Here is a 13716-nt window from a genome sequence, read left to right on the forward strand (position 1 = left end):
ATTAATGTGTAATCAATGTGTAAAGCATACTATTCTCACCAAAGCTAATTTGGTGCATAAACTATTTTTATAAATAATTGATGAGGTTGTTATAAAGGATTATTATAAATCATTAATAAATTCACTTATTTTACACAGTGTTTTACACTATAGAGATAGTCAATCAATGAACCTCATTGAAAAGCAGAACAAGACGTAAATTATGTTTCCTCTGGAGATAAGAGACTATCTGGGAATTAAGTATTTAGTAAAACATGAATTTAAGACAAAGATATCATTGACAAAGCAATATAAGACACCATCATCACAAGACATTCTTTTAAAAAAAATTCACAATAATAGGAGAAGAAGGGGGAGGAGGAAGAGAAGAAGGAAAACAATGTCAGTAAGAGAAATGGCTTAGTGATCTCAATCAGTTGTAGGTACACCTAGGAAACTCCAGAAACTGAGGATGCAATGGGCCACTGTCATGTATTGTCACATTATAGTTAGCAAGACAAGTATCAATACTTATCAATATAATTATCATTGGACTTTTTTTTTTTAAATATATTTTTTTATTTTATTAGTTGCAGGTGCACAAGACAAAGCAAAACTTAATCATTGGACTTTTGAAGTAGCAAGTTTACAAGTGGGACAGTACCAGGGAAGGCAACAAATTACATTTCTTTGATTTCTAACTGGAAGCTTTTGCTCAGAGAACAATAAAAATCCCCCAAAGGACAGCCTAGATCCTTTGTTATAGGCAGACAGAATAATCTGGCTTTAAAATGAAATAATTGAGGAAGAGGGACAGTGAGGCAGTGAGGGTGGATTTTGGCTTACATCTTTCTACATCTCCACCACCACTCCCCTAACCCAAGCTATTTGGTGCCAGGATTACTCTAACAGCTTTATAACTAACTGGTCTCTCTTCATCCATGTTTTTTTACCATCCAGTCCCTTCTATTACCAATCTTTAGGGAAAACAAGTCTGATCCTGTCACTCCCTTTCCTCCCATCTCCACACTGCCTAAACTCTCAAAGCTTTCCCATTGCTATCGAGAAAAAGACTTAAATTCTTCATGTAAAAGGCCCTGATGGTCTGGCCCTTGCCATCGCTCTCATGTCTCATCCTGCAGGACACTCCCTTTATTCCCCATGTTCCAGCCACAATACCTTCTTTCATTTCAAATAACTCACACTCTCTACCATACACGTTATTTCTTTTCCTGGAATTTTCTCACATCCACCTTCACCTACATGATTTCCAATAATTACTTGGCTCTCAGTTCAAAAATAAATTCCTCAGGGAAACCTCTGAGCCCTTGCACAGTCCCTCCAAGACTATCGAATCCCCTTACAAGCACTATTCACCTTTCCTTCATATCATTTTGCACGGTGCTAATTTCACATTTATTTGTATGATTATCTGATTAATGTCAGTCTTCCTTTCTGGACTGTAAGTAGTGCAGAGACTGTCTGTTTTGTTTACACTTGTTTCAGAAGTTCCTGATATTTTAAAAAGATAAAATATATATTTACACTGTCTTGAGTTCCATTCTAAATCTCTAACTCTTTGGTTTACAAAAGTTAGTGTATGATAGTAAGATATGATGTATCTTACTTTACCTTGTCTTATAATCAAGTATGTCCATGATAAATTTATAAGAATAAGCAGATTGAGAGGTACAAGATTTTTTGATTTGCAAAAGAGAAAGCATAAGTCAAGTCTAAAAAAATTTCTTCTAATCTATATTTTTCTTTTAATCTAAAAAGTGAAAAATGACTGAGAGCTTTATCTAAGAAAATAATCAGAAAGTCCTGAGTTCATATTTTATTAACATTGTTTAATTTCTCTAACAGTTATTTAATGACTTCCTGAAATCACTGATTTTCTATTACAATCCCAGAAAATCTTAGCAATTAAGATATTTATGTATGATTAACAACAGGCAGTGAATTTGTTTTTATAGCGAATAAATGGAAAACTTCAAGTGAATTTTTTAAACAATGTATTCCTACACTCTGATTACTATGGGAACCAAAGGCCCAGAAGTGAGTCAATTAATCTTTTACATGATAGTTCATTATAAATCACTACCAGGATCAATTTCTGCAAATCTTATATACTTATATCATAATTAATAAATAAAACTATCTAAATGGGCATATATATTAGCTAACATCTTCGTGTCATTTTTGATGGTAGTGGATGGATGTGGAAGAATAACCTAATTTCAACGCATATATTTTTAAATATAGTGAAAAATAGTCTGGAATTTTTCATAGTAAATTATTTAAGTATTTGATAACCTTTGCCTAAGCCAAACTGTGTTCTTGGAAGGACTGGAATAAATGTTATAATGCTCTACTCAAATACTTCTAGTAAATAAGAAACTTTTGGGTCTGATTATACATTTAGAATGCTAGAACCATGAAAGCATAGAAAAGATTTCATGAAGTTATTTTTATCTTTTATTCTCAAGGAATAGCAGAGAATAAATATTCAACACAGAGTTTAAAAACATTGTTTTAGGTTAGTGGTTTAACATTTCCCCCACATTCACCTATTCTCATATTTAAACATATTCCAGAAAAAGTAGAAATCGATAATGGAGAATTAAAATGTGCATTCTCAGAGACATTATGATAGACCCCTGCCCCAGATCCCCATAAACTCACACACACAAATATCCACACCCACTACACTGCTTTGAATAGTGTCTTCACAAAATTTACATACACCTGGAACCTCAAAATGTGACCTTATTTGGAAATACAGTCTTTGCAGATGTAAGTAGGAAAGATGAGGCTATACTGATTAGGGTGGGTCCTAAATCTAATCACTGATGTCCTTATAAGAAGAGGCAGAGAGACAAAGAAGAGACCCACTCAGGGAAGAATGCCATATGAAGACAGAGGCAGATGGAGATGGTCTACAAGCCAAAGAACACCAAGGACTACTAGCAACCAACAGAAGCTAAGTAAAGACAAGGAAGAGTCTTCCCTAGAACCATCAGAGAAAGCATGGCTCTGCCTGACACCTTGATTTTGAACTTCTAGCCTCCAGAACTGTGAATAAGTATCTGTTATTTTAAGCCACCCCATTAGCGGTGATTTGTTGAAACAGTCCAAGATACACATCTAAGAATTATTGTTTTTCCATGATTTGTAATCTCTATTTTAAGTCTCTCCTTTTTACCAGTGGGAGTTATTTGATGAATTCAACCGGTAGCAACAAAGGTAGGCAGCAACCTTTTCCAAACTTTCCCTGGATGCCCAAAATCCAGCCAACAGTTGCACTTACTATTTTCTTTTCCCTTGATAGTGTTTGGAGAAATGAATACATCAGATAACTCAATGACATCTAGGATGACATAATCAATGTTAAAGAAACATAAAATTGAAACTACATAAACTTACTAAATTGGCCCACTAGGGGCATTACTTGTCCTCCAAATGGCAAAAGTAAACACTCTTCTCAAATGGCCAATAGATCAACATCCAGGCATTATCTGGTATAGAGAAAACTGCCATGATCAGGCCATTTCCCCTACCCTGGGTACTAAGTAGGGAAACTATACCCCTACTCAAAAATACAAGTCTCTTCAACTAGCAGTAAGAAAATGTGTTGAAATATACTGTAAAATGGTACTCTAAATTAATGTGGTCTTTCTAAAATAAAAAATAAAAATATAAGGTACACACACATTCTAAAAAATTAAGGTATACCTTAACGCCGCCATTAAAATGGAAATATTTTAAGTATAAAAATCTTCAGATATAATACTGAAATAAGATGTTAAAATGTTTCCAATAGATCTCAACTATGAAAATAATGTATAAAAATAATAGGAAGGAAATATTCTCAGCACTATAAGTGATTTCCACTTTTTTCTTAGTATTTTGTGTATTTCCCAGTTTTCCTACAATAAGTTTGTACTATTTTTATAAGAAGAAAACAAAAAAGTATCTAAAAATTAATCTTTTTTTTTTTTTTTTTTGGAATTAGGGACTTCTAATACATTTTTAAATGGCTATTTGAGAATAAGAGACATTGGAGACATAATAACCAAATGTAATATGGGCTTTGTCTGGATTCTGATTCTAATAAATTAACTATAAAAAGATAATTGTGAGACAACTGGAGAAATTTGAATATGGATAGAGAATTTCATGAGTAATAAATTATGGCTAATAAGAACAATAAGCAGATGATAATAACATGAGTATGTTTTAAAAAAGTTTATCAAAGAAATATACAGAAGTATTTACAGTTAAAATAACAACAAATAGAATGTGCTAATTTTAAAAAATCCATGGAGGGGGGGAATGTGTCAGCAAGGGAAATAGCTAAAATGAGTTAGCAAAATCCTAAAAACTGTTAAAACTGAGGATATGTAGATTCCCTTTATTCTGCTTTCTCTATGTCAAAGTTTTCTATATTAAAAGGTAGAGAGAAAAAGAGACCCACTATTGCAGTGCTGTCATTCTTATTTCTGGCTCTTAACTTCAAGTGGGATCTTTTAAAGAATAAGGGCAAAGAAATTAAGAAGCCAATATGATAGCTATATTTTTCTGAGAATTGAGATACAACGTTTGTCAAACATTTCTAGCTAATGTCAGATTGGGAGATACAGTTCAGACTCTTCAATATAATCTCTGATCTGTTTTTCTGACATGAGTGACAGGTAATTTGAAATTGAGACTTTACAAATTTCTATTTTTGATTTTAAAGGAACATTTGGAAATAAAAACAGTTTAAAAAATGAAAGCTATATTCTTTAAAATCCCATCATCTAAACACAAATATAGCTTTCATTAAAATTTTGATGTACACACGTCGTCTTTTTCTCTATAAAATCATACTGTACAATGATTTTGTTATACTGATTTTCCCCCTTAACATTCCAAAATGAGAATGTTCCCAAGATTGCATACTTTCTATACACATAATTTTTTAATAGTTACATGATATGCCAACCAGTGGTTATATAACAATTTACTTAAACATTCCCTAAAACATTAGGTTTTAGACTTATGTTAATAGAGGTAAAAAGAGAAAAGCAAGATTTTTACAAAAGAAAAGAAAATAATTCTTACTGGCATTACTTTAAAAACATAGCAGGGAAAATTTTATTTCCTTACTGATGTTGTATATCTAGCGAATACAACAATTAACATTATTCATAGGAACCTAAAATTATGTTGAAAACTTCAGCTTAGAATAATATGCTGCTAACAAATAATGTTTCTCATAACTGAAAAGTGACTACTGAAAATAAGGATGAGGGTAAAAAAGCTACTTTATATGTGATTAGTTTGCCAGTTTAACTGCAGTTTTTCAATTAGGATACTCAATCAGAAAGAATGGCTGCATTTCATGAGATAATTACCATTAGTGGAAATAAATAGCATGGCAGTGATTCACTGGAATCTAATTTCACATCATATTCTGGGACTCATTAAAGCAAAACAAACAACAACAACAATAAAAATCTAGACATTATTTCAAGTAGAAATCACCTTCTCATAGATACTCCATGGGGTAAACAAGGATCCACTTATAACATTTTATCTTCATTTTAGAGTATGTGATCTAAAAACCAATGACTATCTCTATAATGATAAAATGTAATGCTTCATTTGTTTGAAGACTCATTTTTTTTCAGTTGCTCAGTTTGTGGTGACTCAGACCTTGCTGCTAAATAAAGCTAAAAAAACAATTCTGACTTCTGGGCGATAATGCCACTAAAATAAGAGATGGGGGTTGGGAATCAATGAATAACAAATGGGGAAACTGGTGTCCTGGAAAATAATTAACCAAGTGAATTTACTTTAGACATTGTGAGAAAAGATCATTAGGATACTTAAAAACCGACCTTAAGTACTTTTTAAAAATTATATTAAAAAGTAAATTCTATGTGGTCCACTAAAAAAATTACTGTACAGAATAGATGACCAAACTTGAAAAATTCAAAATTTAAATGTCTTCTAACCTACTTATACACAAAAATTACAGTGTAATGTGATATAAAGCTAGAAATACATAGGCTTTATTCGAAGCACTTATGAGATTATTTATCTGGCAACCTCAAGTATACAGAATATAGCTAAAATCACAAAAACCTTTAAAGTAACCAAAAAAGATCTCAGTAAGTCCATACACAAAAGCCCACTTCTGTCACTGTTAAGAGAGACTTTCTCTCTTACTAGAGAATATCTCTTACTATAGTACAGATACAGATACCACTTTGGTTATCTGATTTTCTAGTCCAGAATTAAATTAGATGAGAGGAAGCAGAACTGCAGAAAACAGCCATGAGAGCGACAACTAAAATATTAATCTGACTATGAGGGAGAAGAAACAAACTACAAAAAAAAAAAAAAAATTTATGGAATGCTGATAACCTGTAAGAAATCTTGAAAAACATTTCATTCATTCAACAAATACTTATTTGTATCCATGATGTGACTCATTGATCTAGATGCTTAGGAAAATAGCAGTTAATAAGACAGACCAAAAAACAAACAAACAAACAAACAAAAAACAAAAGGATTACTATCATGGAGCTTACATTTTCATCCAGGAAGACAAATAATAAGCAACTAACAAGTAAAATAAAATGTCATACTTGTTATCTCATTTGATCGTCACAACAAGCCAGGAAGCAGACTTCATTTTAACTGTGATTTAAAAAGTTGCCCAAGATCACAGTGCAAATGGCAGAACTGGGATTGATCTCAGATCTGTCTAATTCCAAAGTGATAGTTGAACAATGCGTTTTCTTCATAGCACTTGATCAGGGTTTAAAATTACATTTATTTATGTAATTATTCAGTTGATGACCAACTAGCCTTTATATCACAAGGGCAGAAACCACATCGAAAGTTAAATCCATACTTTTACCAGCCTCCTGAATAATTCAAGGACCTGAGAACAATTTAAATCCATTTACCTTCCTCCTGACCTATATGCTATTGTTGCCATGGACTTTTTTTTAACCTCACTAGACACATTTTATGACTGTTTGTTTACATATACTCATGTAGTTATTTACCATTTTATTTGTTCTACATTCCTTCTTGCATCTCAAATTATCTATCTGGGATCATCACTTTCCACTGCCTGAAGCACATACTGTATGGTTATTATCAGAGTCTACTAGTGACAAACTCAGTTCTGATATCTCTGAAAACATTTGTTTCACTCTCAGACTTGAAAGATGTTTTCTCTGGATATAAAATGTCTACAGGTAGACATTAGGTTGGTGCAAAAGTAACTGCGGTTTTTGCAATTGTTTTTAACCTTTTAAACCACAATTACTTTTGCACCAACCTAATATTTTCTTTCAACACACTGAAGACACCATTCCACTGTACTCTGGCTCCTATTATGACTCTTGAGAAGTCAGCTGTCAGTCAAACTGTGTCTTTAATTAAGGTAATGTCTTCCTCCTCCCAGACCACCACAGTTGCTTTTAGATGTCATTTGTCTTTCCCCCAGCCCCCCACATTTCCTCCATATTTCTAGTGGTAGATTGCTTTTTATTTGTCCTGCTCAGAAATCCGTTTTGCTTCCTGAATTTGGAGTCTTTCATCAGATCAGGTAATTTTTCAGCCAATATTTCTTCTGCTACACTCTCTGTTTCATCTTCCAGGTCTCCATTTAAGTCTCATCTTAGACCTGCTCAATATGTTCTCCCATTTCTAAATGACTCTTCTATATTTTCCATTATTTTGTCTCTTTTCCTATGTTCAGGAACTTTTCTTCTAATCTATCTTCCATGTTACACGTTCTCTTTTCAATTGTGTCCACGTTGCTGCCAAACTTACTTAGTTTTTAATTTCAATATTTTTCAGAGGTTTTATTTGGACCTCTAAAGCAGGGACTCAACAGATATTTGTATAACCATGTTCATAGCAGCATTATTCACAACAGCCAAAAGGTGAAAGCAACCCAAATGTTCATGAAAGGATCCATGTAAAAACAAAAATGTGACCTATACATAAGATAAAATATAGTTCAAACTTAAAAAGAAAGGGAATATTGACACATGCTACAATATGCATGAACCTTGACGACATTATGCTAAGTGAAATAAGCCAGTCACCAAAGTACAAATACTGTATATTTTCACATACACGAGGTACAGGGAGAGAGTCAAATCATAAAGACACAAAGTAGAATGGTGATTGCCAAGGAGTGGGGAGAAGGAAGAATGGGGAGTTGTTATTTAATGGGAGTTTCAGTTCAGAAGATGAAAACATTTCTGGGGATGAATGATGCTGATTGTTACACAACAACTTAAATGTACTTAATGTCACTACACTTCAAATTGGTTAAAATGATAAATTTTGTTATGTACATTTTACCAGAATTTTAAAAATTCTTATTTAAATGATGAATTTTCTTACTTTTACATATACTTAAATACATAAAATGAATAGTACTTACATGCTTAATAGGGATATCTTCACAAAGCGCTTTGTGGTGAAGTGTCAAGTCTGAACAACATTAAATAAACTAAGCCTTTACTCTAGAAAAGCTATGAGTCTGAAATGTTTTCTTCATATATAATTATGTGTGAAGAAAAAAATAACGTATTGAAAAACCAGCAAGATACAAGTAATAAAAATAAGCTTCAATTGACTTTTTTTTGCTCCCAGGGCCAAAAGGCTCATAAATAGATAAATTTCACATTGCTTCAATGCAGGTATCTTTAAATAAAGCTTTTCATATATTACTATAATATAAAATTCTATCTCCAGTTAATTTTCAAAATCTATGGTAATGTCCTCAAATGTGAGTAATGTACAATAATCTGTTAAATTTATAGAATTTTACTACTATACATTCATTTTATAAAAAGTTCAATTAAAGAATACAGTACTTTTAAATTAAATTCTTAACTAGTTTTACCAATACTAATTAAGTACTTTTCACAATATAGGTAAGGGGTTAAAAAAAAAACACTCTAGAAACCATGTACCATCCTTCTCCAGGGCGCGGGCTGCTCATGCTACAACAAAAGGACAGGGGGAAGGAAATAAAGGGGCAATATTTTATTTGTCAATGTTCATCCAAACCTTAACCTAAGCCCTCCCGCTTCCTTTCCGACTTTTAACTTGGATACAGTCACTTTATAAACAACTGCATCTATACCCATCTTAATCTCTTTCATGCCACTCTCAAAGAACAAGTATATTTTCTCCTGTCATAAGGTCCCTCCATAACTCTGTGATATTTATTTCTACATTCCCCATCTCTAGCTCTTTCCCATCCCTTTATTTTAATAAAGATGCTTACATTCCTTCCGTCTTAAACACAAAATACTTTACTTGACCTTGTACATCCAATTTTACTATATAGCCTTACCGTCAGCAGCCTCGAAAGTATAATCTTGATTCCTTCTCTCTACTTCATCTCCATCTTCATTCACCCTTATTAACCCACTCTTATCTCTCTCCATCACGTCATTACACTGCTCTTGCTAAGGTCTCAAATTATAAATGACAAAACCTAGAGATATTTTTGTCTGGCATCTGACAACCACCATATACTCTCAAAATGTTTCACTTTTCCTCCAGAGTTATTAATCTCTTATCTGCAATATATTCCAGTTTCTATGTTCGTAGGTAAATAGATTTGTATATTTTATGGTATACATTACCATAAGGAGAATTTTTAGAAAAATTTAAATGGGGCCAGGAGTATCTCTCAAATCTTTTGTTTCAAAAAGCAGTTTGCTGGTTATCTGACAACAAATCATTTAAAAAGAGTGATTACTTAAAGACAAATTATACATTTTAAATAATATTTTAAATGATCTAAATTTATTCATCTTCTCTTTGATGAAAAGTAGCTATATTACATTTTCTAGCAAATGTTAGAAAATAAAACAATCTTTCCTTCAAGGGAAATATATTTTGATAACAAATGTGAAACTAAATGCTTTTTGAAACAAATGCGTTATATAGAAAGTATTTTGAAAAACTGTTGCCGCAAATAAATAAACTTGCTAGTAAAATTAATTAAAACACATCAGCACACTTCAAAAAATTGGAGAACAAATTTTTATCTGCTTTTAAATCAAAGAATTTTAGTAGGTTTTGAATATGTTACAAATTTTTAAAAATAAATTTTCCAATTAGTATGTAGGAACAACTACTTGACATTAGGAAAGATGGCAATTACTACTTGATTTCAACAAGAACCTTTGATCTATTACACAGGACTGAAAAGGTATGATTTAGTAAACACAGACAATGTTACATTTCTTTCATTTAGATCTACGTATTTTTATGAATCATCTTTTTCAACTATAACAGGCATTAAAACCAAATATTCAAACAACTGCATGAGATTCCTTTATTATTATATGCTTTAAATAATTACACATTTCACCCACTAGACTGCAAGTTATTTAAAAGTGGAGACTTTGTCTTCTTCATCTTTGTATTCCTAGGACTTGAGTATATGGCATACAGCAAATAGTTATGCAACAAATACCTTATGAATGAATGACCAAAAATACAATCAAGTACATCAAAATGAAAATATGTACACACACCTAAGTATATCTGTGATCAAGTAATACCTGGTTAGGTAAATGGGTGTAGCCTCAAATAACAATGATCATATACCAATTTGATGGTGTTTAATGGTTCAACTTGTAATTGTGACTTTCTTAATTAGGATATGCTCTCATAAATAAAGGTATCATAGTTGTCCTATACAACATGTGAGCATCCTTACTTTCAAAGTGAATCATCACTGATACAAGGAATGAATATAAAGTCAACAAAAAATAAAGCAAAACCAATAAAAGAACTGTTTCCAGAACAGAACAATGGATATATATACCCAGCACAAATAAAAATGTAAAAGTATTCAAAATTAAAACTTTCAAAATAACACATTAGAACTAAAAATCAAATAACAGAATTTTATTGTAAGATTTGGCTTATATCCACTAATTTCATTAAGAATGTGATGGCTACTTAGCATAATTTTCACCATGGTATAAATTTTCGTTTCAAGCTATATTTTAAAAAATTTTAACAAATCATGTAATTATTAATATAAATATTTCCCAATACTAAGTTACACTTTGTCCGCTATGGTAGTTAAACCAAAGAAGCCCACATTATAATTTTATTGGGAAAAAAAAATAGATGCACACACAAAAGTATATTCTTTTAATATCTTAAATTCTAATTGCATGTTTAAAAAGAAAAATTCAAAGAGAAAAAGTAAGCAAGGTAAAAGAGAACAAATGCTCTTCCCAAAAATTATTAGGATTCATAGTATATATACATAATTTTGCTGATACAACAATAAACTGCTAATAGAGTGTAGGAATTTTAATTACATACAGAAAAAAAAACTTACCATATAAAAGCTGAATTACAACTTGGCTGAGTAAAATTTAACTGGATTTTATGAATGATATTTATCAATCTTCTATGCCCAACCAAACTATATCTAGGATATTTTTTTTTCTTAAAACACATTGCAAGGGCAGTATGGAACTTAAGAAATAAAGCAGTACTTCTCTAGCAAATGGTATCAGTTTTACTTTTTCAGAAAAATTATACAACTTGCTGGAAAGCCCTCTTCCTCATTCTCAGGTTTGTAGTTACCTTAAGTATACATCTGATGTTATCTGAAAATGTATCCATGGTCTACTTATTGTTCTCTAATAGTGCTTAAGTAAGAAGTAAAAAAGCAGCTGAAATACTTAAAAGATAAAAACAAAATAAAATAAGCAAAGCCAAATTTATAAGCAAAATTATCCCAGCGATACCTACCTCCTAGAAATGCCATTAGCCAGACATTTATGGCTACAGGATTTGGAGGAGAGGGGTGATGAAGTTGGGGACAAGTTGAGTGGGGCAATCAAACTGTTGATGATCTCAGTCAACTGTGCACTCTGCAAGAAAACAGTCAACCTTTTACAGCTGCTAAGCAAGTGTCTACTAAATGCTTAACTTCTCATGAAATAAGTAAAGGTTTATTTTTTAAGAAATATTTTAATATACAAAAATGATTGACACAGCTACTAATTTTTCCACTTATTATATCTACATTTTAAAACACGCCTTTTCCACATCCTTTTTTGTTATATTTTCTTTTTCTACTCATCATACCCTCTTCTAAAATATTTGAACTCTGCTAATAGCATCTACATAACATTTCCTTCGAGGTGGCCAAATTAATAATAACAAAATCATAGGTATAATTTATTAAATGTGTATTATGTGCAGGCACTATACTAGTACTAGAATATTTCTAATCTTTAAAACTAACCTGCAAAATAGGTAACATTAGAACTAGGATATTACTGTATATAAAATCAATTACGATGAAGAAATTGAAGCAAAGAAAGATAATGCAGCTTGATCGCGGATTATAAAGTTAGTAAGAAATGGAGCTAGAATTCAAATTCAGGCTTCAATCCCATGCCACACTGTCTCTCAATATTTTCCTAATCCAAAATATCAGCTTTTTCCGGTACCCAAAGTTTTCATTGTCCTGTATCCCGAACTTAAACATATGTAATATATTTGTAATGTGTTAATAAATAGTATTCTCAAAACAACCACCTACAACTATTAAAATAAACATAGGCCACATGAATGGGAATAATACATTTCTATAAAAGAATGACGACTATTTTCACTACATATATAATCCGCATTCAATATAGAAAAAAAGGGAAAGTACAGAGAAGTTTAAAAAGGAAAGGAAGATCACCTGTAGTAATATTTCACAGAGAAAACCATTGCTATTATAATATCTTGGTATATACCTCCAGACTTTTTTGAGTATATGTGAGCATGAGTGTATATACAACATGTGCGTGCGCGCGCACGCACATGCACACGCACTCACATACCCTTTTAATTAAATCATGCCACATTAATTTTCTTAAACCTGGTTTTCTCACTTTATATAATGTGACTACTATTTTAAAAATAGGAAGACTTATTTCACCATTTTTACTAACTGCAAGATATTCTATTAAAACTAGAGGGTTATACGAAATTATTATTTTGAAACTCATTTGTATGAAACTAATAATCATGTTATTAGAAATAATGAGAACAAAGAATATGATAGAAGGAAACCTAATATTTGAATTCTTCAAAAAATCTTTTATGCTAAAGACCCTGAAATGTTTTCACCATTTTTCTTGAAAAATAATACGTACCTAAAGACTTCATTTTAAAAATTATTACTCATTTTTAGATTAAAGCTCATTTTCAAAATCACCAATACAAAAAGATGCTTTATCCATTTATCAAGCATTCATTAGTTTATTCATGCAAAGAAATTTATAGAATATCTCATATTTTCCAGTCTGATATACTGACACACTCTTCTCATTGTTTCACCTTCAAAAACGTCATCTAAAATATTCTGACACTGGAGGTCGCTGGTCAGGTATGTCTGAATAATTGGCCCAGATGGACAGCATTACAACCAACACCTAGTTTTACCCTTATCACCACCCTACTCCAGCCCAATAAAATCTCTTACTCCTGAGTCCATATTTGGGATAGGAAACTCAGTAAAAACGAGAATTAAAGTAAAATTAGGAGAGGCATAATTTGAACTCTAAAAACAAAACTTAATCAACTTAAAAATCAAAACACTAGCTATTGATAACAAGGTTTCTAATGTAAACACACCAGTGTGAAATTTATTTTAAATTACCTGAAGTTATA

At 31.6% G+C, this 13716-nt stretch overlaps 1 protein-coding gene across 1 annotated transcript in view; it reads right to left on the reverse strand.

Moving 5' to 3' along the window:
• The window catches only part of KANSL1L (KAT8 regulatory NSL complex subunit 1 like), a 101834-nt gene that overhangs the window by 38221 nt on the left and 49897 nt on the right, over positions 1 to 13716 (reverse strand). The window contains 1 exon segment of the mRNA XM_074312574.1: positions 11797 to 11918. Coding sequence (XP_074168675.1) covers positions 11797 to 11918 — 122 coding nt within the window.

This window comes from Rhinolophus sinicus, linkage group LG01 (genome assembly GCF_036562045.2).
Source record: "Rhinolophus sinicus isolate RSC01 linkage group LG01, ASM3656204v1, whole genome shotgun sequence".
NCBI classification, from domain to species: domain Eukaryota; kingdom Metazoa; phylum Chordata; class Mammalia; order Chiroptera; family Rhinolophidae; genus Rhinolophus; species Rhinolophus sinicus.